General features: G+C 37.2%; 2 protein-coding genes and 1 pseudogene across 2 annotated transcripts; 2 read left to right on the top strand and 1 right to left on the bottom strand.

The window, feature by feature from the left end:
* The first annotated feature begins 4,654 nt into the window (after nt 1-4,654).
* On the top strand, nt 4,655-6,056 carry LOC112529209. Its single transcript, XM_025140394.1, has 2 exons — nt 4,655-5,140; nt 5,472-6,056. Exons 1-2 carry the CDS (start codon nt 4,655-4,657, stop codon nt 6,003-6,005), a joined length of 1,020 nt encoding a protein of 339 aa, XP_024996162.1. The 3' UTR covers nt 6,006-6,056.
* Nucleotides 6,014-13,331, bottom strand: LOC112509714 (DEAD-box ATP-dependent RNA helicase 13). The gene is made up of 15 exons (XM_025114817.1): nt 12,916-13,331; nt 12,052-12,363; nt 11,541-11,719; nt 11,247-11,441; nt 10,845-11,021; nt 10,263-10,636; nt 9,068-9,248; nt 8,493-8,615; nt 8,294-8,410; nt 8,096-8,200; nt 7,602-7,742; nt 7,428-7,493; nt 6,798-6,953; nt 6,438-6,519; nt 6,014-6,348 (listed from the first exon to the last, which is right to left on the bottom strand). Exons 1-15 carry the CDS (start codon nt 13,151-13,153, stop codon nt 6,293-6,295), a joined length of 2,502 nt encoding a protein of 833 aa, XP_024970585.1. The 5' UTR covers nt 13,154-13,331; the 3' UTR covers nt 6,014-6,292.
* Nucleotides 13,332-22,543: 9,212 nt separating this feature from the next.
* Nucleotides 22,544-24,695, top strand: LOC112529055 (annotated as a pseudogene).
* The last annotated feature ends 1,006 nt before the right edge of the window (nt 24,696-25,701 follow it).

Raw genomic sequence — 25,701 nt, 5'->3', positions numbered from 1 at the left:
GTAGTAACACAAAGTGCTCCTGGATCTGGTAGAAAGGGAATGAGCCTGAGAGATATAGATTTCTCATCACTCATACCGGGGATATAATGCTTATGGATGATGAGCCCACTAATTACCAAGATTCTATGGCAAGCATCGACTCCGAGAAATGGCTAAATGCTATGAGAATGGAAATGGCCTTCATGTATGAAACCAAGTTTAGAACTTAGTTGAGCCACATAATGAGGTACGATCTATAGGGTGCAAATGGGTTTCAAGAAAAAGACCGACATGGATGGTATGTGATTACTTATAAAGTACAATTGGTTGCAAAAGGTTTCAAACAAATTTAAGGTGTTGATTATGATGAAACTTTCTCTCCAGTCACAATGATTAAGTCTATTAGAATTTTACTACCCATTGCAACATATCATGATTATGAGATTTGTCAAATGGATGTGAAAACGGCTTTCCTTAATGAAAAGTTACTTAAGGACGTATATATGATACAACCCGAAGGTTTTGTCACTCCTGAAAAATCTCATAAGGTATGCAAGTTGCAACGATCTATTTATGGATTGAAGCAAGCTTCAAGGAGTTAGAATTATCGTTTTGATGAAGAGGTTATGCATGCTCAGATAATTGATATGAAATATCATATGATCTGTTTTATCATTATATTAGGGAATCAAGAAACTAGAGTTTGGACCTAACGAGAATGACACATTCAATGTCTCGTGTTAAATCTGGATATCAAAGACAAAAGAATTAAATGTATAAACTAAAATTGACTACAAACTGACAATTTGTTGTATCATTTTCATCAGTTGGGTGGCGATGATGTATTGCTAGATGCCGCTCATCGTTTATAAATATAAATACGAGATTTATATTTATTACCAACATGTCGAGAACCCATCGGGTCACAGGCTTTGAACATATCTGAATAAGGGGTTCCAATAACTAAAAATGTTTAATTTTTATATATGATTTGTATTGATTTAATCTGATTAACTCAAAATCATATATTATTTTATGTCGGACATAATGTAGGTTGGCGAGGGATGGTCTTTAAAAGGAGAGGGATGGTGTTTGGCAAGTCTCAAACTCGAGTAAGGTGTAGGGATGGTGGTGGTTTTAGGCTATACCTCTCATAACCATGAATTGTATGACATTTTATGCAATTCTTGCTCTTGCAATTTTCTCTACAAAAATCACCTACAACAAACCATGACTAACATCACGATAAGGCAAAGGATTCTGATTGTTAGTGTGCATAGCGTGGAGGCATCAAGGTTTGCTTGTTCAAAGTCTCTCTGACTGTGAGGTATAATTTCGAAACACCCGATTTATTCTGGTTAGTATGGGTCTTTGGAGGGTTACGGTTTTATTTTTCGCTATGCTTAAAATCCCATAACCCAACACTTAAATCATATAGACTCCAATTTGAACACTAATCTTTTATGCTACTGCAGTAGTAAAATCTCAGCGGAAACTCTTAGCAGTTTGTTACAGCAAGAGCTGCACAATTTGAACCCACATAGTGATTGGATTTCCCAATGTAAAAAAATTTAGAACTCAAAACACTTCAGATAAGCATTACTACAAACTAACTAATTCACCACGTCAAGTCATGCCACGAAATTGAGTTCTTAGTATGCTTGTATAATTAACGATACCAAGTGAAGACAAGAAGGCTCCTATGATATCCCATATAATTTATGGAATTTCAACTTATCACACATAACAACAACTTAGAAACACCCATAAACATGAACATTCAGACCCTGCTGGACAGTAACAAAAAGGATTTGGCCATAGTTGTCACATAACAGCAGCCTCCAAATCAAATCCCAATCCATATGAACATGGATCATAAAAGTTAAAGGAACCATATTTCCAACAACTGATCCATGAAAATAACAATCCAACCAGCAGCTCAAGAAAATCGAATCAGAACCAAAACGGTAACAAATCAACATAGTTCCAAGAGATAATCCACCCTTACACTTTAAATACCTACAAGTACTTCCATTGTTGATGTTTGGTTAGATACCTAAGGAAAGGTTTTAGTTGGTTTAAACGCTACAAAGAAAGGTAATCATCGTCATCGGACACATCCCAAACACGGTGCATCCAACTACGGCTATGAACGACGACCCGAGGTACTTTAACGCATCTTGTAAGAGCTGATGCCGAGTCGACAGTGTCAAGCAACTCCTCATCAACATTCGGATTATTTTCATCACCATCCAGATCAATAACGACATCCCAGTTCCAATTACAGAGATCCCACACACGTTTTCTTTCCTTTTCGAAAAAACGAAATTGTTATTCCAAAACACACCTTGAATAAATTTAGCAAAGGTTGGTTTTTCGTCAAGGTTAAGCACAACTTTAGGCTCCTTCAGATGATCAGAAATACCTTACATACAATAAAGGCTCCTTAGAAACTATGAAGGTGATGAACTCATTGAAGTTAGTGTTCGTCTACTCGATTACCTCTAGAATTATTTAAATTGGAACTTGATTACGGAATTTTCACCCAAAATGCTACTTAGAACATAGAAAGTACGGTATATTGAGCTGTAGATAAAATAAATTTGAAGATAATCAGAGGCTCTAGTTAATCCTGATACTAGAGCCTTTGATTGGTATTACCTTTAAATGTTCTTTCGTATAATTGGCAAACATACATTGTTTACAGACTTGTTTTGTTTGCACACAGTATTTGGAGTCCCAACGTCACACTTGGTCGAAAACCGTACCCCTTCCTTTGCAACGGATATTAGAACTACACCTACCAATTTGATTACAGAGTTAGCATTCATCCTTTGCTCAAATTTGCATTTATTTATAGTTGCTAAGAGGAGCATCATGTGGATCATGGGAGACTGGGGGTTGGGGACACAACTTGGAACGTGGAGGTTGAAGATGATCGTGTAACATGGGAGAAGGAGGTTGAAGATATTGTGGTTATAAATGGGGGAAGCGATAGGAAAAGAAGAAGAGGGGTGGGTTGGATCATGGGAATCATATAACAGGGAGCAGTAGGCAGGGCCGTCCCTGGGGGAGGGCGGCACGGGCGCACGCCCAGGACCCAAAAATATCAGGGGCCCAAATTTTTCCCTTAAAATACAATTGTAGTCTAAAAGAATTTAATAAATTAAAGAAACCCAAAAAATTGTAGCATATAATAAGAGGCAACAAAATTTAGTAGATAATAAGGGCCCAAAAATATATCAACTAATTACATAAGAGAAGAAAAAAAAATTAATTGGTCATCCATTATATGCTATTGTTTATTGTCTCTCTAATTTTTTTTAACTCCAACAAAGTCCAATAATATTGGTTATTGTCATCTCTATATGTTTGACTGTTTTCGTGTTTCAAAAATTCAATGTTAAGATCATGTGTTTGCTATTGCTATATATTTTTGTTGAATATGTTTTTATCAATTTCTGCTTCTATTGACTATTTTTATTTGGTTACATTATTCTAATTGTTTTTGTTGACTATTGTTATCTATCTATTTTTGTTTCTACACAAAGTATTTTAATATTGTTTGACAATCAATCTATTTTTCTTGTAATTTATGATGTGTTCTAATTGTTTTGTGATTAATCAATAAATTTTTTCTACTAGATGTATTTAGTATTGTCTCTTATATATTTCATGTTCCATAAACTTTTAATCTTAACATATTATTTTAGTTGAACAAAAAAAGAAGAAAGATATAATTTAAATATTTTCATCAATTGTTTCACTTATGTATCTTTCATTGGGATTCCACCACACAACAAGATTCTATTTAAATGCTCAAACAATCATTTGTTGAGCTTATATATTATATGTTTAATTCATTATTTATTCTTATTAAATCTCAATGGATCATATTTTCTTTGATATTCTTATTAATTCTCATTTGTCTAATTGTTTGAAAAACCTTGATAATCTTCTTTATTATTGATCTCTCATTGACCCTCACGATTACATCATTCACGCGAATTCTCTTTTTGTATCAAAATAATACATATTTCTTGTTATGAACTAAAAAAATTCTTACTTTTTGTAAAAAATTATCAACTATAGTTTTTATACTCTTAGTTTCGAATTACCTAATAAGAAGTACGTAAATTTAAGTAATCTTTTATATATCTATAATAAAGATAAATAAGATTTCTTTACTCGGTAAATTATTAGCATTTCTTGTACTCAATTTGATACTAATGAAAAACATTTATTGAATTTTTTTTCGTACTTACTAAGGGTCACTACAAAAAAAAATGAGCTTTGACTATGTGCCTTTTAGCGATGACATGTTTCTGCCATAAGTTATAGCAACGACATGTTGTTATATACTTTTTCTGATGATAAATGAACTTTTAGCGACGACAAAAGTCGTTGCTAAAAGCCTCGTTTCTTACAGTGTGCTATGTTTTTATGTTCGCTCAGAGTCTATATATATGTCATGAACGGGTCTGGCAGTAGGTTGGATCCATATGTAACTGTAAAATATCCAATTTAAACGGTTAAGATTTAATATTAAGTTCATAGAAATTACAATTTTTTAACTCGCGGTTGTCAATATTATATATAATTAGTTTATGTTGAAGAAATTAGAGACAATCTCTTAAAACAATAGAGATGCCTAATTTTGAATGAAGGGGCAAAAATGTCATTAGACATGAGAAGTAATGAACCAAATGAAAACAGCAACGCTCTTGTTTTATCAAGAATCCGGGGTGGACTGGAGGTTGCCGTGGATAACGTTTTTGGTCGGAGCCAAAATGAACTGAACCTCAAATCCACCATCCACCGCCATTACAAACAAATGGTCTTCCTAATCCTCCTCACACGCCTCCACCAGTCACCGCCGCCGTTGCAGCTTCTACTGTCTCACGATCAGCAGCTATGGCCGCCGATCGACCGGTCGGCCTTTTTCTCCATAAACCACACGCGTATGTTGCGTCATCGGATTCACACCAAGAGTCGCCGCTGGGACTCGAATGCAGAGACGTTTCGAACACAGAACTTCGATTTTAACTCCACAGACGAAGACGATGATGATTTTGAAGAAGAAGATGATGATGATGATGATGATACAATACAGTGGCTTGACATCCTTGAGGACTTCATTGACGGTGTGTGGATTTTTAAGGTGATTTTTTTGCATATATGTAGTGTTAGAATTCAAATTTTTTGTAGGTGATATACTATTTCTTTTTGTTAGTTTCCAAATTTAGAAGCTCACCGTTTTGAGTTGTATGTCTAGAATGGTAAGAACATTAGGTATTTTCTGACTCCGAAGGTCAAGGAACCTAGTGTTCAAGTTTCAATCTGTGCCAAAATACTAGTTTTGATGTTAAATTTGGCACAAATTCTTGTCAATTTTGAATCTGGAAAGGTCAAATAGTGATCAACGTTTCCCAATACTTAAATGATGCATAGTGAAAATGAATTAATACATGTAATGTATATAACCAGTGCAGGTATTCAGATCATTTGGGTGGATGCTTCCTGCAATAATCTCATCTTTGCTGTTAACATCTGGTCCGAAAGCATTTCTTATGGCATTAGCTATTCCCCTAGGCCAGTCGGTGCTTTCTTTGGTATTCCAGACGGTATGGGGAAGGCCAAAGAATAGAACGAAGAGCCAAGGCAAGAAGAGCAAGAGCAAGAGGAGACCACCACAACCACCACCGCCACAAAGTGCCGCAACTTCTGTGGATATAGACGACGAACAAGAAGACAAGTATATGAGAGGAGAAAGAAAGAGGGCAGCAACTGGGTATCAAACATGGGTGGCTGGAGATGGTGGTTCAAGTAGCAATGGTTCATCATCAAGTTTTGGTGGCTGGGAAGAACTGGATAGAAGAGGTGGGTCTAAATCTAATACAGATCGAAGACGAAAGACATCAAAGAGTACATTGAGCAGGAGAGAAAGAAGAAGCCAGACACCATTACTTTTGAGATTGTTGATTGCAGTCTTCCCATTTTTGGGTTCGTGGACTAGATTGCTATAAGATTGTACTTGCAGAAGGTATTTCTATTCAATTAAACATATTTTGTTCAACAATACATCATGTCACCCCTTAGGGTTCATACACATGCACGAATAAAGTAGGTAGCTAGCAAAGCCCATTTCACTTTTCGGGTTCTTTACATGCATCAAATTGATGTATTCGAAGTTTCAGACAAAATTTGATCTTCTAGTATGAAATCCTAGCTATAAGTTGGCACTGTGAAATGACGATAGCTTCGCCTTTTGTTTCTCTCCTCTTTAAGATAACTTAGGTTCATTGGGTTCGTTTTAACCGCCTCCTGCTTTTAGCATTTTCCGTTGCTTTCTCTTTTGATCATGCAACCCTGTAAAGGCAAAATGCAATATTATTAACAAGATAAAAGTAGGATTATCAACAAGCAACTGTTCATTTATTTTGGGGGGAGGATTGTACTTCTTTTTTCCTCTTTCCTCTTTCTTCGTAGGGTGTCCAAGTTTCTTCGCTTATCTGCTGCCCCTTTAGGATCCACAATAACCTGCATGTATAAATGGAGTCATAAAAAGGGTTTATGCATATTGATGAACTGATAAGACGCTGGCAAAATCATGGAATAGGGATGGTTAGGTTATCAAGAGATGAAATCTTGGTAGCATAGTAGCATACACAAATAGATGTCCTGGTAATCAATATCTTAAACACAGCACATTGCACACATTGATAGTAGATTTTCACTTTATTATCCAGAGTTCAAGAAAGATATCGATCAGCTGCTTCTATAACCATTAAAGGCAAATGGCAAGGAAACAAAATTACCTCCTGACCACTACTCCTGAGAGCTTGGAGTGGTTCAACATAATCCTGACCAATAACAACCATTTTCTTCTTGTTATCTCCTGGGTTCCCAGTGTCCCCAAGTTTCTGCCTAGCTAATTCTTCAAATTGCTGTTGAAGAAGTGGTGAAATACCAGCCTGCAACAGATAAAGAAAATGTTACGAGTCATAGATGGGAAGCTTTAATCATATTTCCTTGAAAATAACTGATGATGGCAAAGTTTATTTTACATCGTCAGGTGAAATAATGACAAAGGATCCATAACACAATTGATATAGGTTCCCCATCAGGTTCCATGGTCTTGGTATCATTTGGTGGCTCAACTAGCTATATGTATACCCACTTCACAGGAATACTACCTGTGGGGAAAGTTTCGTAAGTATTCTGAAAACTTGGGAACCAACTATTTCATGAATAACTCTAAAATATTCATGTATATTATTCATCATGAATAGATGGTTGCAAAGTTCTCAAAATATTTACGGTTCTCATTTGAGCATCCCCCTATCACCTTCCACAACACTTCTTCATAAAATAACATCAGAGAAAATCTGGGAGATTTCAATGATCGTAAGCAGAGAAACGAAGTGAACATATTTATGAGTGGTTACCCCTGCCAAATATCGACTAGAGAATGTCTTGGGTTGTAATGGACGAGAAAGCAATGAATTGAGTTCCTGCAGTTTCGCCACCCATGAAAAAAAGTCAAAAACAGCAAGTAGAATGTGTTTGCATACAAAAAAGTTCTAGTTTAACGAGAACTATAACAAATAGTAGAAGAAAACCTGCTGCAGCTTTTTTAGGTTAGCAGAACTTGCTTTCTTTTTCCTGATACTGTTCACTCTTTCCTCCTCACTGTCATTCTCGTCCACAATCAGTTCGATTGATTCAGCATTCCGTTGAAACCAGCTTTTATCAGCCTTGTCCTAGAAGAGGTAATATACCAGACACTATAATAAGAACGAATTTGAAGTAGCTGCAAAGGATTGAAAGAAAGCTGCACAACCCCTAATCCCCTATGTCCCAAAAGTGGGTTATAAAGACTGCAAATTGATTTAGCAAGTTAAATGACATTCATGATAAATCAGAGAAGTAATTACATGCAAGGCACAGTGTTAGGAGCCAGTGTGCCAATAGATAACAAAACTGATGTTGGTGAAGTCTATTAGATTTCATCTAATGGCCGATGGAAAACCAACATTTATATTTAAGAACACAAATGTTACAAGACTGAATATGTAATTAACAACAATTCTATAACAAACGAAGGCAAATTTACCTGTGATTCCTTCCTCATAACCCTGTCTATTTGCCGTGCAAGAGATAGCCGCTTTGATACCTCAGGCATGTATGAAGCTTCTATGGGAAACTGCCGAAAACTTTCCTGTATACGAACAAGAAATGAATCACAAACATGAGTCTATTGCTAAATATTTCTCACAATACTTGAGAGCAAATCTATAATCTTACCACTAACCTTTGAAAATGATTTGCACAAAGAAGAAAACTTGGATGCTTCCTTCGGGGAAATCAGAGCAATGCTGCAGCCATCGGCAGAAGCTCTGGCAGTTCTCCCGCTTCTATGAACATAAACCTGGCAGTTAAACCTAATCAGCATACACAAAGCACTAACAATAGCAGATAAAGAAAAAGGAAAAAGGAACACAAAACATTACTTCTGCAGAATGAGGAAGTTGATAATGAACAACAGTCCGAACACCAGGAATATCAAGACCCCTAGCTGCAACATCCGTGGCAACAAGTATGCCATGGTCATTACCACGAAAACGGTCAATTGCCTGCAGTTCAAGCAAGGATTATAGCTGCATGAAATAGAAATAACTAGGCACACGGGTCAAAAAACACAAAGAGGACATATTTGTATATACAAAGACATGTTACGAAATATAGAAGTCAAATGCATCTTTCAAAATGTTCTGTTCATCAAAGTTCATGCATAGTTTCCTGTGAAGTTAATCAGAATGCAATCATTATTAAGATGATTGGTGGCAACAATTTACATTTCTTGTAAATAGTGACTTACGATGCTTTACATTTAAAATTGAACAAGATTTTACTAATTATAATACTCTTTGGGAAGGATGGAGTATCTTGCAAGTGATTGGCTTCCATGCTTGATATCAGTGATCATTCAGATCATTAAAAATTAACCATGGTCAGACCAGAAAGGTCATCTATGCAAAGTTTGAAATAATGCTGTGCAATGAATTCAAGATAGAAAATAACAAACCTTCAAGCGAGCACGCTGCTGCATCTGTGCATGAAGGGTCCAAACATTGACATTAAGAATGCGCATAAGAGAAGATATATGACGCAAGGCTGCAATTGATGTGCAAAAGACAATAGTCCGTCCTTGTCCATGGACGGACAGAATATAATACAAACAGGCATCTTTATCTTCTTCCTGGCACCTGCAGGTTTGAGTTCACTACTGATGAGTATGTGCCATTGTTGAAATCTCTCTTTAACCAAAATATGCAGGACTTTCTTTTTTGTTTGGTAATTGAGATAAAATACAAATAAAGAAAGTAACAAGTCCATAGACACATGCCATCGATGGTTAACTGAAATGGACAACTCTACATCCATGCATTGGGCTGAAGCACGTATGAGAGAATTAACACTTACACAAGGACACAAACAGTTCTGATCATCCAATGTGAATATCTAAAGTTACAATCTACAGTGAACAAGAAACACGTACCGCCAAATGTGAATACAAACAGGCCTCTTTTAACCTAAGTGTGGCCTTAACCTTCTCTATGAATCTAATGGTTGCAGGTAGGCCTGTAAATGGATGTTAATCGAATTGAATATGTACGTATCCAAATTCGTATTCATTTAAGAAACCCATTTGAATTTCAATTCGACGGAGGTTAGAATTCGATAATTATGACAACTTACCTAGTTGTGGGTTCTAGCCTTCTAGGCTTGATGCTAACTAGATGTGTATATTTTCTTGGTTTATCTTTGCCTTCTCAATAGAACAAAAAAAGGCACCTTGATATTCTTCAATCACTATGATGCATTGTTATTCTCATGCATATAGGTTCAAGATGAGACCTTTTTGATAAACTAGCTATATTTAAAAACTACAAAGAGAACAACAAACAACGTGTGCTAGTATGAGCTGCTTGTAATCACCAATTGCAAGTATAACTGAAGTAGAAGAAACCACAATAGTTTCAAAGATCCAGTTTTAAGCAGAACAAAAGATATAAGCAAGAGAAAGAGTGAATGTACAGAAGCATTCATAAGCATGTTATCCACATGTGTATGAAAAGAAAATCATGAAATCACAAAGTTAACATAAAGATCAAAGTATGTTGTGAAGCTACTAGCAGATCTTTGGTCATACACCACATATCATGCTCTCACAGAAGAAGTTTTCATGCCACAAGATAGAAGGAAAGAGAAGTACATACTCGATGAATGACTCTTCAAGCTTATTTGCCATAATTGATGCATTTGTCAGATCAATAATAGCAGCATTGGATTGCATCCCAGCTCGCTCAGAGAGTGCTTCCATCGAATTCAATTCACCATCTATTTTTGTTTTCATAGATCCACGCTTGAGCTTTTTCCGAAAATCAGAAGACAGAGCAATGGTTGCAGAGAACACAAAAGTCTGCCTTTTCTTCCTTTGGAAGCTTGAAGCTGTCACACAGTTTTGAGTATCCTCTGGATGTCCTTCTCTAATCATTGGAAGCATGTCAATAATTGACTGCAACTCATGAAAATGACCATTATCTATCATCCGGTCAGCCTCATCCAGCACAAAGAATGACAGTGAATGTAACTGCAAAGTGATCAGTGACTTAAGATTACAGGCAAGCATAATTTAATAATGAGAATGGTAAAGATGATTATGATGACGTAGTAAGCGGAAGCATATAAGAATAAACTGTTAAGAATTCAAACTCATGTTTTATCAATCATTGCCATCAAACAGTTTTGATCCATATAGTTTTAACTGTTACACTACCCATTGGGACTCTCCATCTCACCTCGACAAGATGAATTTCTCCGCCTGACATTAGTTCCCACAGTCTCCCTGGAGTTCCAACAACAATCTCAGGCCTTGCCTTCAGAAGTCGTTCTTGCTTTTCTGTTGACATTCCACCAACAATTGGAACAACCTTAATATCAGTCCCTGTCGCCACTTGCTTCAGATGATCAGTGACCTAAAAGGGGGAAATAGATATAAAAACAAAAAGGATGAATGACATCATAGATTATCAAAAGAGATACGTACAGTTTAATGATAACAATAATTACACTCCTTTTTCAGTTAAAAGGTGATATGTCACGTGAACATCTTAAGAACATGGGAGGATCACACCCACTATTTTCTCATTATGGTGCATATTAAACTTGGAATACATGCTAAACATAGCAATAATGAGTACCTGAAGTGCAAGCTCCCTAGTGGGAGTAATAACAAGTGCTCTTAAAAGACCTCTTGAAACAACTTGTTCATCCGCCTGTCCTTTTTCTTCAACCTGCCTGTCAAATTTATCCCGTTCTTCAAGGAGACGTTGTAAAATTGGTAATCCAAATGCCAGCGTTTTACCAGACCCTGTCTCTGCAGCGCCAATGACATCCTGTCAAAGAAAAATGTTAAAGACAGTCATTAAGCACATAAAACTGTAAAGAGAAACTTGTCAACATTTTGTGGAACGTCCTTAAATGACTAAGCCAACCTTTCCTTGATGAGCACCAGCAGGTATACAAGCTTTCTGTATCGGTGTTGGTTCCTTGAACTTCAGCCTGGATATGGATTTCATAAGCAATGGATGAAGCCTGAGCTCATACCATGCATGATATTCAGTGTCATCAATTTGATCTTCTTCGACATCATTTTTGCCATTGGTTTCTGCAACTGTTTACAAATTATGAAAGGAAGCTTGCCATGTGAGAATAACGTTGCTTAATACTTGGTCTTTCTCATCTCTAACATGAAAATTACAAAACTTGCACTAAATCATCATTTATATCAAGATAACATTAGTAGAGATGAAAACGAACTAAAGCTTTGAATAGATAAATTAATCAACATAAAACCATACTAGATAATAACTTGAAACAGTCCCAGGAATGTGGTACTTTAAATAACAGTTATGTCAGCCAGGGACTGTATTTAGCTAAAATCTCTTATAGTACTTGTTGACAATGCCAAAATGCTTGTTAACTTGAAACTAAAGTAACACTAACCAGTAGCTGTTTCTTCTTCATTTTCCACAGATTCCTTGGACTTTTTAGCCTTCTTCTTCTTTTTCTTCTTCTTCTTATTCCTTTTAACCTCCTTTCCAGTCTCACCATCTTTATCCTCCTTTCGAGCCTCACCATCTTTATCCTCCTTTCGAGCCTCACCATCTTTATCCTCCTTACCAATAACCTCATCACCATCACTTTCTTTTCGCTTCCGTTTTGTCGGTTTTTCCTGTTTCTTCCCTCCCTTCTGATTTCCTTTAGGAAGCTCCAATCCATATTCTGATTCATCAATCTCTTCAAGAGACAAAACACCTGCAGCCACAAAGCTGAACAGTCAACTAAAATATTCCTGAATCTTCTATTCATTTAGGTAAGCAATTGTTGCAAAATTTTGTCAAGAAACAGCTTATTTATCCAATTCTTCATCAGACACCATATGCGTTGTTTAATAATCTGTCTTCACTCTCCATTGTGGTGACCACCAAAATCTTTGAATAGAGAAAGGATGTAAGCTAACAAACTAAAGTAATTACATAAAAGAACATCTCAATAATAACTGAACCATTTCTCTTTGCTTTAAACAAAACATTCGATGACAATGATCTACTGCTTTCCTGTCAAATAATGAAGCGTAAACTTATCAATAGAAGTTCTGATTTTTATGAAGAAAAGGAACTGAATTGATGCAACAAGAAACCCCCAAACTCTCCCTTCCAGTAATTTCAATTACGCATTGCCTGTGTGTACGGATAAGAAATTCGAATAGCTGTTAAGCTGGAAAACGATAAACCCTACAATAGCAGCAAATAATTGAAGACTTCCGATAACAAATAAAAATTAGTCGATGCTATAGTAACTACGAACCTCCTTCGAAGTCGTTTAATCCGGCTAATGCAGAGAACGGGTCATCGTCAGTATCAGGAAGGGATGAGGTCCATGGAAGTGAGTCGAATCGTTCTAGTTGCCCCGTGTCACCTCTGCCAGACTTCCTCCTCCTCTGTTTCTTCTTAGGTGGTTGAGACGTCATCTCCGGTAGGGTTTTAGAGTAAAACGGCGGTGATGGTTGGTTGGGGACTGCAAGGCCTGTTATTACTCCATGCATTCACTTGTTTTAGGCTCCAAATTAATCGAGTATAAACCACAAAGCATAACCTACAACTTTCAACTTATCTTTTAGATCAATTTGCCACTTAACAAAGATTTATTCCTTTTCGGCCACTAAAGTTTCTTTTGTTACCAATTTGCCACCAATACTAACCCCGTTAAATATACATGACATAAATCGGTGTTGGAGTTTGGATACGTTGTAAACCTGATTATTATGACCTAAGATTGTAGTAACCCGTTAACTGACTTCGATTTTGAATTTAATAAGATTTTGACAAGTATTTGAATCGTTGTAAATGTAAATCAACTAATTCTCTTTGATTACAGTCTTTTTTTGTTGATTTTGATTCTTAAACGTAACAATAATCCTATTGAAAATGTATATCCATACTCCCAGTAAACTATCTATGCCAAAGGTCACTTTTGGTGTGGAGAGTTAAACCACAAATAAAATTTAAGTAAACATGATATGCAACACAGTTACATTTTTATATGTAAGATCTCCAAGAAACTTGTAAACTAAACTGGGATCACTTTTAATTCAAGCTAAGATTGTAGCAAGGACCCATGGAGTGGAGGGACACTATTCGCTGGAACAAGACAGATAGTGTGATGTGAATTTAACTTTATTATGGTGTCGAGTAGCACATACTACATCAGTAGGTTTTAGTAACATACTTTTAAAAGACACTATTAAAGGTCTATAGTTTAAATTTGGAACAAAAAATATACTTGGTTACTGGTATGCGTGGGCGTGACTACTGCAACTCATGTAGTCTTGTAGGCAACTTTGAACGTGAGTTTGAACTCGTTCTGCATCTTATAGAGTCTTGCAAGTGACATCAGACATAAATTCCATCTTGTATGAATTCCATCTCATGTACAAAGTTGTGCATATCGATTCTCAAGATCATGTCCCTTTTTTCATTTCGAGACTTATATTATACAACCTTAAATATATTTTTTTAAAGCCTTATCCCCGATATATGAATTGGAACAAGTGCCTTTTGATACAATTTGCTTTATGTACAACAATTTACAATATTTTTCAGATTATAACAACAAAAAATTTATGGCTTTTTTGGATCTTTTGTTTAAGCAAAAAGATATTGGGATTTTTTGTTTTTGTTTTGATTAACCTGGATATCCAACCCGCTATGTGAGCCGACTAATCCCAGGGCAACCACCTGCTTTGCAGATAGCCCGGAGTTACCGCATTTGAACCTCCGTGACCACAAGAGGATTTTTATTCCTCCTTGGATTTGAACTTGGGGCCTCCTGGTACCTTTGACCTTTTGAGCCAAGCTCAAGCCAACTAGGCACCACCCTGTGGTTAGATACTGGGTTATTCATATCACTACTAATAGTCTATCAAACCAAAAATTGCGTACTAATGAGATCAAACGAAATTATACTCCAAAGATGTCATGAAATTGGATTCACATAAATTCTTTCACGATTCAACATAGTCAACAACTAATCTTGGTCAAGGTGGATAAATTAATAAGCAATCATATCATAAATCAACGAGTGCATACATAATCACTTTTGCAAGACTAGCATAAAAACAGAGACAACACCATAAGTGGTTGTGGTTGCATTTGGGTTGGAAGTAGCATATTGTTCTTCTTGCTTTTTTCCTCGATGGTATGTGTCATCCAAGGCTTGGATGGTTTAGACGTTGAGACTATTCAGGCCTCGCCGTTTGAGTGATCGTGGTGACCACAAAGGGAAGAACTACTCTTTGGACCATGGAAGTGCTAGTGCAAGTGTTGATGATAGAGGTTATGAGCGTCATTTTGGTTCGTGAGTAGAGGTATTGTTATTAATCATGATTAATATGGTTTATCAATTGATGCATTAATTTGTGTACTTGATATGTAAATTTGGCATCACGCATTGGAGTGTAAAGATTATGAAAAACATGTCAAAATTGATAATTGTAGTAAGTAACTGAAGAACGCTACAAATATTATAAAACTCAAACATCACAATTGCTGTTAAAGTTATCAAGAGTGTCAAAAGCCGCACACAGGCGTAAAGACTAACACAAAACAATATGACAACTTTTGACTGGGGTTTATGTTAGAATCGTTTTCCCGGAATCCACTGAAAGTCGTTTTTCACTTTCAGATTGAAGTATTTCGACGGTACTATCGAAATCTCAATCGGATAAAATTCAGTGACAGAACTTCGAATCTGAAATTGTTATGAAAATCTATGTACCACCCTCTCTGCAAATCCGCGAAAAAGACCAATTCGAAAAGTTGAAGAAAACGTGCAAAAACTGTCAAAACCGGCAGTTTTTACGCACAAAGTTGGGTTTTAAAACCGGGCCAAAACCGGGTTTAAAATTTAAAATTCGGATTTCTGATGCATTTTTTGACCCCAGCCAGGGGCTCTGCCCCTTGGACCCCGCCATCGGGGGCGCTGCCCCCGGACCCCCGTCGTTTAGGGGCGTCTCCCCTAAATCAAAATAAACTCAAACAAGTGTGCACTCCACACCTTCCTTGCTTGTTCGATATTTATCATGATTACATTGGTCAACAAATTAATCCCATTACCCTTAAATGATATTAGTGATAATAATCACCAACAATCCTCCCCCATTTAAGTGTAATATTGATTAACTTAAATCAATGTCATAACACAACAAACTGATGCATAAATGAAATATCATGACGATTGAATTTCACATTAGTATACTACTCATTTCAAATATTCGAATATCAGGGTGTCACTAAGGATTGAACCCTTTCTATTCATAGTGAACACATGAAGATAATATACACAACAGTTTACATTCTCATGTTCTAACTTGACACTATATTTTACTAGCCTGTGTCCTATCCTTCAATAAGCATATCAAAGCTAAGTCCCAAACTTCTTGAAGCGACTAAACTTCATGCTTATATAGGTAGTTCTCTTACTCTTGCATCTGCATATGCAATTTTTCAAAAGAACTATTAAGAAATATAATTTCAACCTCCTTTACTTGCAGTTCTGAACACATACCTTGGGATGACGCTAATAATGTGTTCCAATCTTTAGATATCAAGCTTTCCACATTGAATTCARCATCTAACATTAYATTAGATGGGAATTGGGTATCTTAATATGAAAGATTTYAGRTGRACTTTAAACCYATCCCCACAGCCGCCTTGTGYACAAGATCTCTAGCTAACCCTTTGGTTAGATGATCGGCTAAATTCAACTGAGTTCTCACAAACTCCACCGATATCACACCATTCATGATGAGCTCACGAATCATGCTATGTCTAACACCTAAATGTCTAGACTTCCCATTATACACTTGACTATAAACCTTGGCCAAGGTTGCAGCACTATCACACCGGATAGAGATGGTAGAAATCGGTTTGGGCCATAATGGAATTTCATATATCAAATTCCTTAGCCACTCACCTTCTTGACTAGCTGCAGCCAATGCCACAAATTCAGACTCCATTGTTGAGTTTGTAATACAAGTCTGTTTCTTGGAAGCCCAACAAATGGCACCTCCACCAAGAAGAAAAACCCAGCCACTCGTAGAAGAGTGATCCTCCAAATTTGTAATCCAACTGGCATCTGAATAACCTTCTATAACCGAAGGATATCCACTATATGTCAAACCATAATCAATGGTTCATTTCAAGTACTTGAATACTCGACTTAAAGCTTGCCAATGATGTGAACTAGGATTACTAGTATACCTACTAAGCTTTCCTACAGCATATGCTATATCGGGCCTAGTGCTAGTCATGGCATACATAAGACATCCTATAGCTCTTGAGTATTCAAGCTGAGACACTGGAACACCTTTATTAGGTAGAAGCTTAAGACTAGGATCTATTGGAGTGCTAACAGGAGAACAATTTCCAAAGTTAAATTTTTTCAATATCTTCTCAATATAATGAGATTGAGAAACTGAAATTCTATTGTTTCCTTGTTTGATTCTTAATTCAAGAATCACCTCAGCCTCCCCCACGTCTTTCATATCAAAACTATATGACAAGAACCTTTTGGTTTTATCAACTTGATCTTGATAAGTACCACAGATCAACATATCATCTACATATAAACAAATTATCACTCCTTTACTAGAAGTATCAAATTTGCTATATACACACTTATCAGCTTGGTTTAGTGCAAAACCATTAGATAAGACGACATCATCAAACTTTTGATGCCATTGTTTTGGTGCTTGTTTCAAACCATATAATGACTTCTTCAACTTGCACACCTTGTTTTCATTTCCAGGCATCACAAACCCTTCAGGTTGTTTCATATAAATTTCTTCATCCAATTCACCATTCAAGAATGCAGTCTTTACATCCATTTGATGAATTACAAGATTATGTATAGCTGCAAGAGCTAACAACAATCTAATAGTGGAAATCCTAGCAACAGGAGCATAAGTATCAAAGAAGTCAATACCTTCTTTTTGCCTAAAACCTTGAATAACCAACCTGGCTTTGTACTTATCTATGGTGCCATCCACTTTCATCTTTCTTTTGAGGATCCATTTACATCCTAATGCTTTGCAACCAGGAGGTAAATCAGTTAAAACCCAGGTATTATTATACATGATCGAATCAATCTCATCCTGGATTGCTTCTTTCCAGAAAGCAACATCCTTAGATGCCATGGCTTCACTAAAAGTCTTTGGATCCTTCTCAATAATAAAACAATATTGATGTTAAGACACACTCTCATCTCTTGTTCCTTCAACTAGATAAAGTTGAAAATCAGATCCAAAAGACTTAGCTTTTCTAGCTCTAGTGCTTTTCCTAGGTTTAGATGGTCCAGGTACAGAATCTGTACCACCACACACATTTTCAGCTTGAGTTGTAGTTTTGCAGGAATGAATCATGTCCCTTGGTCTAGATATAGATGTAAATCTCTCTTCATCAAATATAGCATCTCTTGACTCTATAACAGTGTTAACTAACACAGAGTCATTAGATTCTATAACATAAAATCTATATGCTTTGGAATGCTCAACATACCCAATGAAGATACAATCTATACCTTTCTCACCTAGTTTTTTGCCGTTTGGGTTCAGTGAGCCTTACAATTGCTCTACAACCCCAAACTTTGAGATAACTCAAATTTGGTACCTTTTTATACCAAATTTCATAAGRGGTRTTTTTACTCCTTTTATTCGGAGTTCTATTCAATATATAACAGGCTGTCAACATAGCCTCACCCAAAAACCCATCACTTAGGCCTGAATAAGACAACATGGAATTAACCATTTCCTTCAAGGTTCTATTCTTCCTTTCAGCCACACCATTTTGTTGTGGTGTGTAAGGAGCCGTGGTTTGATGTATTATACTAGTAGACTCAAAATAAACTAAATCATAATACTCACCACCTCTATCAGTACGCAAAACTTTTATCAACTCATTTCTATGTAGCTCTACTTCTTGTTTATAAATTTTAAATTTATCAAGAGCTTCATCCTTTGTGTGCACCAAATAAACATAACAATATGTAGATGCATCATCAATAAAAGTAATGACATACTTTTTATTTCCTAGTGAAGGTGTAGCATGAAAATCACATAAATCACTATGAATGAGTTCTAATACTTTGCTTTCTCTTTTAACATCCTTAAAAGGTTGTCTTGTAATCTTGGTTAACATGCAAGTTTGACATTTTTCATTATTCATGTCAAAAGCGGGTATTAAACTCATTTTAGACATGTCCTTTAACCTTTTATAATGAACATGTCCTAGTCTAGCATGCCATAAAACAGATTTACTTAGTTATTGCTAGTACTAGATGTCATCATGCAAATAGAGTTAACATAAGAAGGATAATCTAGATTCAACCTAATCATTCCATTACATACATAGCCAAATCCAACAAAAGTACCATGTCTTGACAAGATATACTTGTCACTTTCCAACACTTGTTTGTAGCCACACTTATTCAACACAATTTCAGACAAGAGGTTCTTTCGAATCCCCGGTACATACAATACATTGTCCAAACATAAACACTTTCCAGATGTGAATTTAAGTAAAACACGTCCTAATCCCTTGATTGATTCCGTTGCAACATTTCCCATCTTCACGACAAATCCATCTTCAATTGGTTGACATTCTTTAAACCAACGAAGATCCTTGCAAACATGACTCGTTGCACCAGAATCAACCCACCAAGCAACATCATCATCCTGCACATAATATGCCTCAGAAATTACAGAAATATAATTTTGAAAATTACTTAGATTGTGCACTAAATCACAATTCTGACCTTGTTGCTTTCCTGGATCCTTAGACCCACTTGGACCAGCTCCATCCTTGTTCACTTTACGAACACGACAATCCTTCTTGAAATGACCAGGTTTACCACACCTCCAACACACCAATTTAGGCTTTTTGTTGGAAAACTTGTCATCTCCACCTTTGTGTTTCCGTTTGTTATCTTTAAACTTGTTGGAATTCTTAGACCCATCCCCTTCCACCATGTTCACAGAAGAAGAACCAACTTGGTTTTTACCTTTAGGATTATTGTCAAGCTCTTGAGTCCTCAAAGACTCTTCAATCCTAAAGTGGCTTCCAAGCTGAACCAGAGTCAATTCTTCCTTCTTGTGTTTCAGAGTGTGTTTAAACTCTTTCCAGGAAGGAGGCAATTTGTCAATAACCATAGCAACCGATATGGCTTCATCCATCTTCAGATTATGTTGAACAAATTGTCCCAGAATCCTCAACAATTCATGAAATTGTTCCATGACAGACCTGGTATCTACCATCTTGTAATTCATGAAATTACCAACTAGAAACTTCTTGCTAGAAGCATCTTCTGCCATATACTTGGTTTCCAGAGAATCCCATAGTTCCTTTGCAGATTCAACGTTTTGATAGATATCAAATAAAGAGCCGGACATACCATTTAAGATGTGGCCACGACATATGTAATCATCGTTTTCCCATTTCGATCTCCTCCTCGACACTCCCAGGGTTTCATCTTCAACGTATTCAGGCACAGGGGTACTCAGAACGTACACCACTTTCAGGGTAGTCAGGAGGAAGTGCATCTTCTTCTGCCATCTACGAAAATCTTGCCCTACAAATTTCGATAATTTATCGAATTTGCTTGTCATGTCTTTCACAAATTCCTTGTCAGCCATTATTCCAGAATACTTCAATCTATGTTAGAATCGTTTTCCCGAAATCCACTGAAAGTCGTTTTTCACTTTCAGATTGAAGTATTTCGACGGTACTATCGAAATCTCAATCGGATAAAATTCAGTGACAGAACTTCGAATCTGAAATTGTTATGAAAATCTATGTACCACCCTCTCTGCAAATCCGCGAAAAAGACCAATTCGAAAAGTTGAACAAAACGTGCAAAAACTATCAAAACCGGCAGTTTTTTTTCGCACAAAGTCGGGTTTTAAAACCGGGCCAAAACCGGGTTTAAAATTTAAAATTCGGATTTCTGATGCATTTTTCAACCCCAGCCAGGGGCTCTGCCCCTTGGACCCCTGATAAGTACAAATTTATACATTTCTACGTCAAAATTACCTTGAGATTAATGTCATTTAGATGTTTAAAATATCCATTTTTATTTAAGTTGATATTTAATCCTATGAGGCTATTTTAGTTGGGAAAAGAAGAAGAATTTATTATTTGTTTTTGGTTCCTTGCAGCCCTGCACTTGCTGTCTTCAAACAGCCAAAATTAGGCCCAAAAACAGCCCAAAAATAGCCCAAACAGCAGCAGCCCAAGGCTGCTGCCCAAATCAGAAGTCGAGAGAGAGATTGTGCAGTGAGAGAAGTCGGGAGAGAGAGACGTGAGCAACAGCAGTAGCAACGTGGGCATCAAGAGAAAGAGAGATGGAATCGAGAGGAAAGGGAGAAATCGGGAGGGAACAATCGAAAGGGGACAGCAAAGGGGCTGTCATCGAGAGAGGCAGCAGAATCGAGAGAGAAGGGGGCTRTCATACAKCAGCCGAGAAGGAGAAGAAAGCTRTCGAGGACARCAGGTTATCGAGGAGCARAATCGGTCGATAGAGGCGAGAGGGAGCAATYGAGAAGGACAACAGCCTAGAGGGAGAGAAAGCGAGAGGTGCGAGAGGCTGTCGATTGGAATTGAGAGGGAGGAAGCAGCCGAGTCTGTCGATTGGAAGAGAAAGGGCTGTCGATCGAGAGACATAAACGAACCAGAATTCGGGAAGAACTAGTAAGTCGATTTTCAGATTTTTGGAGTCGATTTTGGATTTCTCAATTTCAATTCTTCATGATCTACTGCTTCCTACCATCAGTAAGTTTAACTTCTGTTTCGAATTAGAATTATGAGTTGCTAATTTTCTGTTTCTAGTAATGGGTATGTGATTACTTTGAAATTTGGATGAGTTGAGACTCAACTTTGTTCCATAATCGATTGAAATCATTTGTACAATCTTTGAATTTCAGTCCTATACATTTTGAGTTGGATATTTTGAGTAGGATCCCTTGTTATGTCTAATTCAATTTCGAGTTGCTAGATAAACCTTTAAGTCCGTAATTGCTTTTCGGTTTATTGAAGTAGCACACGACACACAGTTAACATTTATGTTAAATGATGATGTTRTAAGATCGTATAATCTAATCTAAACAATCGGCGTCCGRTTGTCGGTTAGTGTTGGGTTTGTTTGACRTTAATGCAATTGGCAATTAAATTCTAAGTCCGTGACTAGGTTTGATTAGCTAATTAGAGATTAGTCGTAGAGTGTTCAAGACTGATCATGCTTTTATAACGAACAGAATATTGACGCGTGTCGATATCCTAACCAACTTAGTTTCTTTTGAGAAAACGGATTGAATGAGTCGATGATATATAATCCAAAGAATTAGTTGATTGATGCTCATTGTTAGTCTCGTTCTTATTATTGTTTAAAGTTTCCAATTTATTTTGCATATTTAGGCTATTTATAAATCTCCCCACCCCCCCCCTTTATATATTGTTTTAATGTTAATGAATTTGCATGCGTTTACGTCTTGGACTTACGGTTAACATCGAGTCCCTGAGGAGACGACCCTACTTATCGCTATCACAAGTTGTGTTTTAGAGATAATAGGCTTATTTTCATAAATTCTATTATTTGCCGTACTCGACACCCGTCAAATTTTTGGCGCCGCTGCCGGGGACTCGGCAAAGTTTAACTGTTTATGCCAAGATCGTTTCGTGCAGGTTCACCATTGCCAATTGATCCGGAAATTGAGAAAATCGCTAAGAAGCTAAGAAAGCAAGCTAAGCTTCGAAAGAAGCAAGACGCATCTACTTCTTCACCGGTTCTCAATATTTGGAAAGATATTGAGTTGTCATCCGATTCGGAAGACCAAACGGAGGACGAAGAAGAGAAAGTTCACTCTGAGCAAGAAGAACCGGTAATCGAGACTGAAGAGGAAATGGCGAATCCCGAACGTACTTTAAGGGAATGGGCAGCACCCAACGTCGCCGAGCAACCTCTTTGCATCACTTATCCGCCGGAAGAGGTAAGTGCTGAACTTAAAACTGGTTTAATACACTTACTACCTCGTTTTCATGGTTTAGCTAACGAAGACCCATACAAGCATATGACCGAGTTCCACATGGTAAGCTTGGGGATGAAGCCTCAAGGCACGACGGTGGAGAATCTCAAGTTGAAGGCATTTCCATTCTCCCTAGTTGACGCAGCTAGGGAGTGGCTTTTCTACTTACCGCCGGGATCCATCACCACTTGGGCGCAAATGGTAAGAGCATTCCTCGACAAGTATTTTCCCGCATCCAAAGCCGCCGGGCTTAGAAGAGAGATATGTGGGATCAAGCAGAAGGACATGGAGTCTTTATACGAGTATTAGGAGCGCTTCAAGCGCCTTTGTGTAAGTTGTCCTCAACATGGAATTTTTGATGAATTACTAATTCAATATTTTTATGAAGGTTTGCTACCGATGGAAAGAAAGATGATGGATGCCGCGAGTGGAAGAGCTATAGTGAACAAGACGCCAACTCAAGCAAGGACCTTGATAGACACCATGGCAGAAAACTCCAAGCAATTTGGAGTACGGAGTGACATTGGTCGGGGCGCTAGTGAGGTACATGTTAAATCTTTAGAGACTAAAATAACTGATTTGACTAACCTTGTTAAACAGTTTGCCATGGGTAATATGCCTCAAGTCAAGGCATGCGGATTTTGCTCATCAGTGGCACACCCTACCGATGCATGCCCGACTTTACATGAAGAAGAAGATCAAGTGAATGCTATTGGGGGGTGGCAACTTTCAGAATTCAAGCAATCGGGCTCCCGACCCTTTCTCGAGCACATACAACCCCGGTTGGAGGCAACATCCGAATCTGAGCTATGCCCCGAGGCAAGGACAAGGACAAGGTCAGCAATTTCAGCAAAGAGGCTCATTCCAGCAATCTCAGCAGTTTCAACCTCAACAATTCCAAGCACCGCCGGGCTTTCAGCAACAACATCAACCGAAGGCACCATTTCAACCGAGTGCCCAACATCAACATCAAGTGTCATCGCAAGCTCCTAGTGGCTCAGGTATGTCGTTAGAGGATGTAGTTAAGTCTATGGCTGCTAACATGGTGAAATTTCAACAGGAAACTCAGGCAAGTATTCAGGACCTTCAGGCCACCGTTGGCCAATTAGCAAACAAGGGTAAGTTGCCATCTCAAACGGAGACGAATCTGAAGGCAAATGTGAGCGTTGTCACTTTGAGAAGCGGAAAGGAGCTTCAAGAGGTTGGAAAGAAGAAGAAAGGAAAGGTTCACGAGGAAGAAGAAGAGTTAGAGATCAAGACATCCACTTCGGGTGCAAAGGATGTCAAAGAAGAGGAAGCAAAGAAAAAGACCCCCGAAGTGATAGTTCAAGCACCGCCATTCCCGAGCCGATTCGAGAAGACAAAGTAGGAGAGTGAAGAGAAGGAGATCCTTGACACATTTCGGAAAGTTCAGGTAAACATTCCTTTATTAGATGCAATTAAGCAAGTTCCTAGATATGCTAAGTTTTTAAAAGAACTTTGTACTAATAAAAGGAAACTAAAGGGTAATGAGAAGATAAGCATGAGTCAAAATGTGTCCGCTGTCTTACAAAAACAGTTACCACCAAAATGTAAAGACCCGGGCATGTTTACCATACCAAGTAAGGTAGGCAATGTTTCGGTAAATCAAGCCATGTTGGACTTAGAGGCATCAATTAATGTTATGTCATATGCCATCTACTCATCTTTGGATGTAGGGCCCCTAAAGCCAACCGGTGTGGTAATCCAATTAGCGGATAGGTCTATTGTCTACCCTAAAGGGGTATTAGAGGATGTGCTAGTTCAAGTAAATGAACTGGTCTTTCCGGCATATTTTTATGTTATAGATATGGAGGAGAAAAATGCCTCCAAGGCCGGTATACTTTTGCTAGGTAGACCATTTTTGAAAACCTCTAAGACTAAGGTAGACGTCCATAGTGGTAGTTTGACCATGGAATTCGATGGCGAGATGATTAAATTTAATATATATGATGCCATGCGATATCCGAGTGATGTTTCGTCTTTATGCTTTTGATACGTACTAAGTATTTAGTACGTAAAGTACCTTTTTATTCTCTTTTAGATAGGTTATTTTCTATTTATATCCCAACTTTGAGTCATTTTATCTCTTTTCTCTGTTTTTATGCTAAGAAGAATGTTGAACCTGTTTTAGTGGATTTTAGTCTAAATTAAGCTTATTTTGGATAGATTGGAGCAGGTCGATGTTGTGGGAATATGGTAGCATGACCTGATGGTAGAAGAAGAGATGAATGAGACTTGGAGTTGACCGACAAGACCATGGGATGACATATGAAAGCCTTCTAAAGTTGAACCAGCTGTATTTTGATTAGATTAGCTGGAGCTTTACAAGATTAATTGTAGTTACTTTCTAAATATTAGTTTACTTTATTGTACTCTTAGTTTTACTTTATTGTCCTTTTAGATTCTTTTGAACTAAGTGGATGTGAAATGTCCTTTTTGCCCTCACTCCATCCCTAGTATAAAAAGGGTTGTTGGGAGGAGTTTCAAACACACCTCAACACCTCTCTTTCACCACACCTTACTACTTTCTCTCTAGCTCTTTTGTTCTCTCTCAAGTAGTTTGCATGCTACTTGAAGAACAAGTCTCTTAATATTATAAATCTTTTTGCATTTCAAGTTCTTTAATCGCTTTCCATTTACTCGCTTTATTTATATTATCGTTATTTATATTCCGTCTTTTATTTACGCTAACTTACATTTTATTTCCGTCATTTATTTATTACGCTTTCCGCATTTTTATTATTCCGTCATTTATATTCCGTATTTACTTTCCGTAGTTATATTATGTCTTTATTTACTGCACTTTATAATTCTTGTCATTTACTTTTCGTCATGAATAGCTAAATTTATTAGCTCGGGTGTATGACGAAAAGGGTGAGTTTTTAAACCAAAATATAGTTGACCCTTTCATGTAACAACAATGTTTTACTTTTTCATTTCAAGTTTTATAAAACCAATGACACTTCTTGACGAGTTGATCACTTTGAAAGTGTTAAAGT

This window comes from Cynara cardunculus, assembly GCF_001531365.2.
Source record: "Cynara cardunculus var. scolymus isolate 2C chromosome LG 1, CcrdV1, whole genome shotgun sequence".
NCBI classification, from domain to species: Eukaryota; Viridiplantae; Streptophyta; class Magnoliopsida; order Asterales; family Asteraceae; genus Cynara; species Cynara cardunculus.
This window is presented reverse-complemented; position numbering and strand designations above follow the sequence as displayed.

Coding starts and splice junctions, on each gene's coding strand:
- LOC112509714 (XM_025114817.1), bottom strand. CDS start 13,153: ATGCATGGAGTAATAACAGGCCTTGCAGTCCCCAACCAACCATCACCG. Junction 6,954..7,427: donor CTAGTCGATATTTGGCAGGG/GTAACCACTCAT, acceptor TATCTGTTGCAG/GCTGGTATTTCACCACTTCT. Junction 6,349..6,437: donor GAGGAAAGAGGAAAAAAGAA/GTACAATCCTCC, acceptor TTGCCTTTACAG/GGTTGCATGATCAAAAGAGA.
- LOC112529209 (XM_025140394.1), top strand. CDS start 4,655: ATGTCATTAGACATGAGAAGTAATGAACCAAATGAAAACAGCAACGCT. Junction 5,141..5,471: donor ACGGTGTGTGGATTTTTAAG/GTGATTTTTTTG, acceptor TAACCAGTGCAG/GTATTCAGATCATTTGGGTG.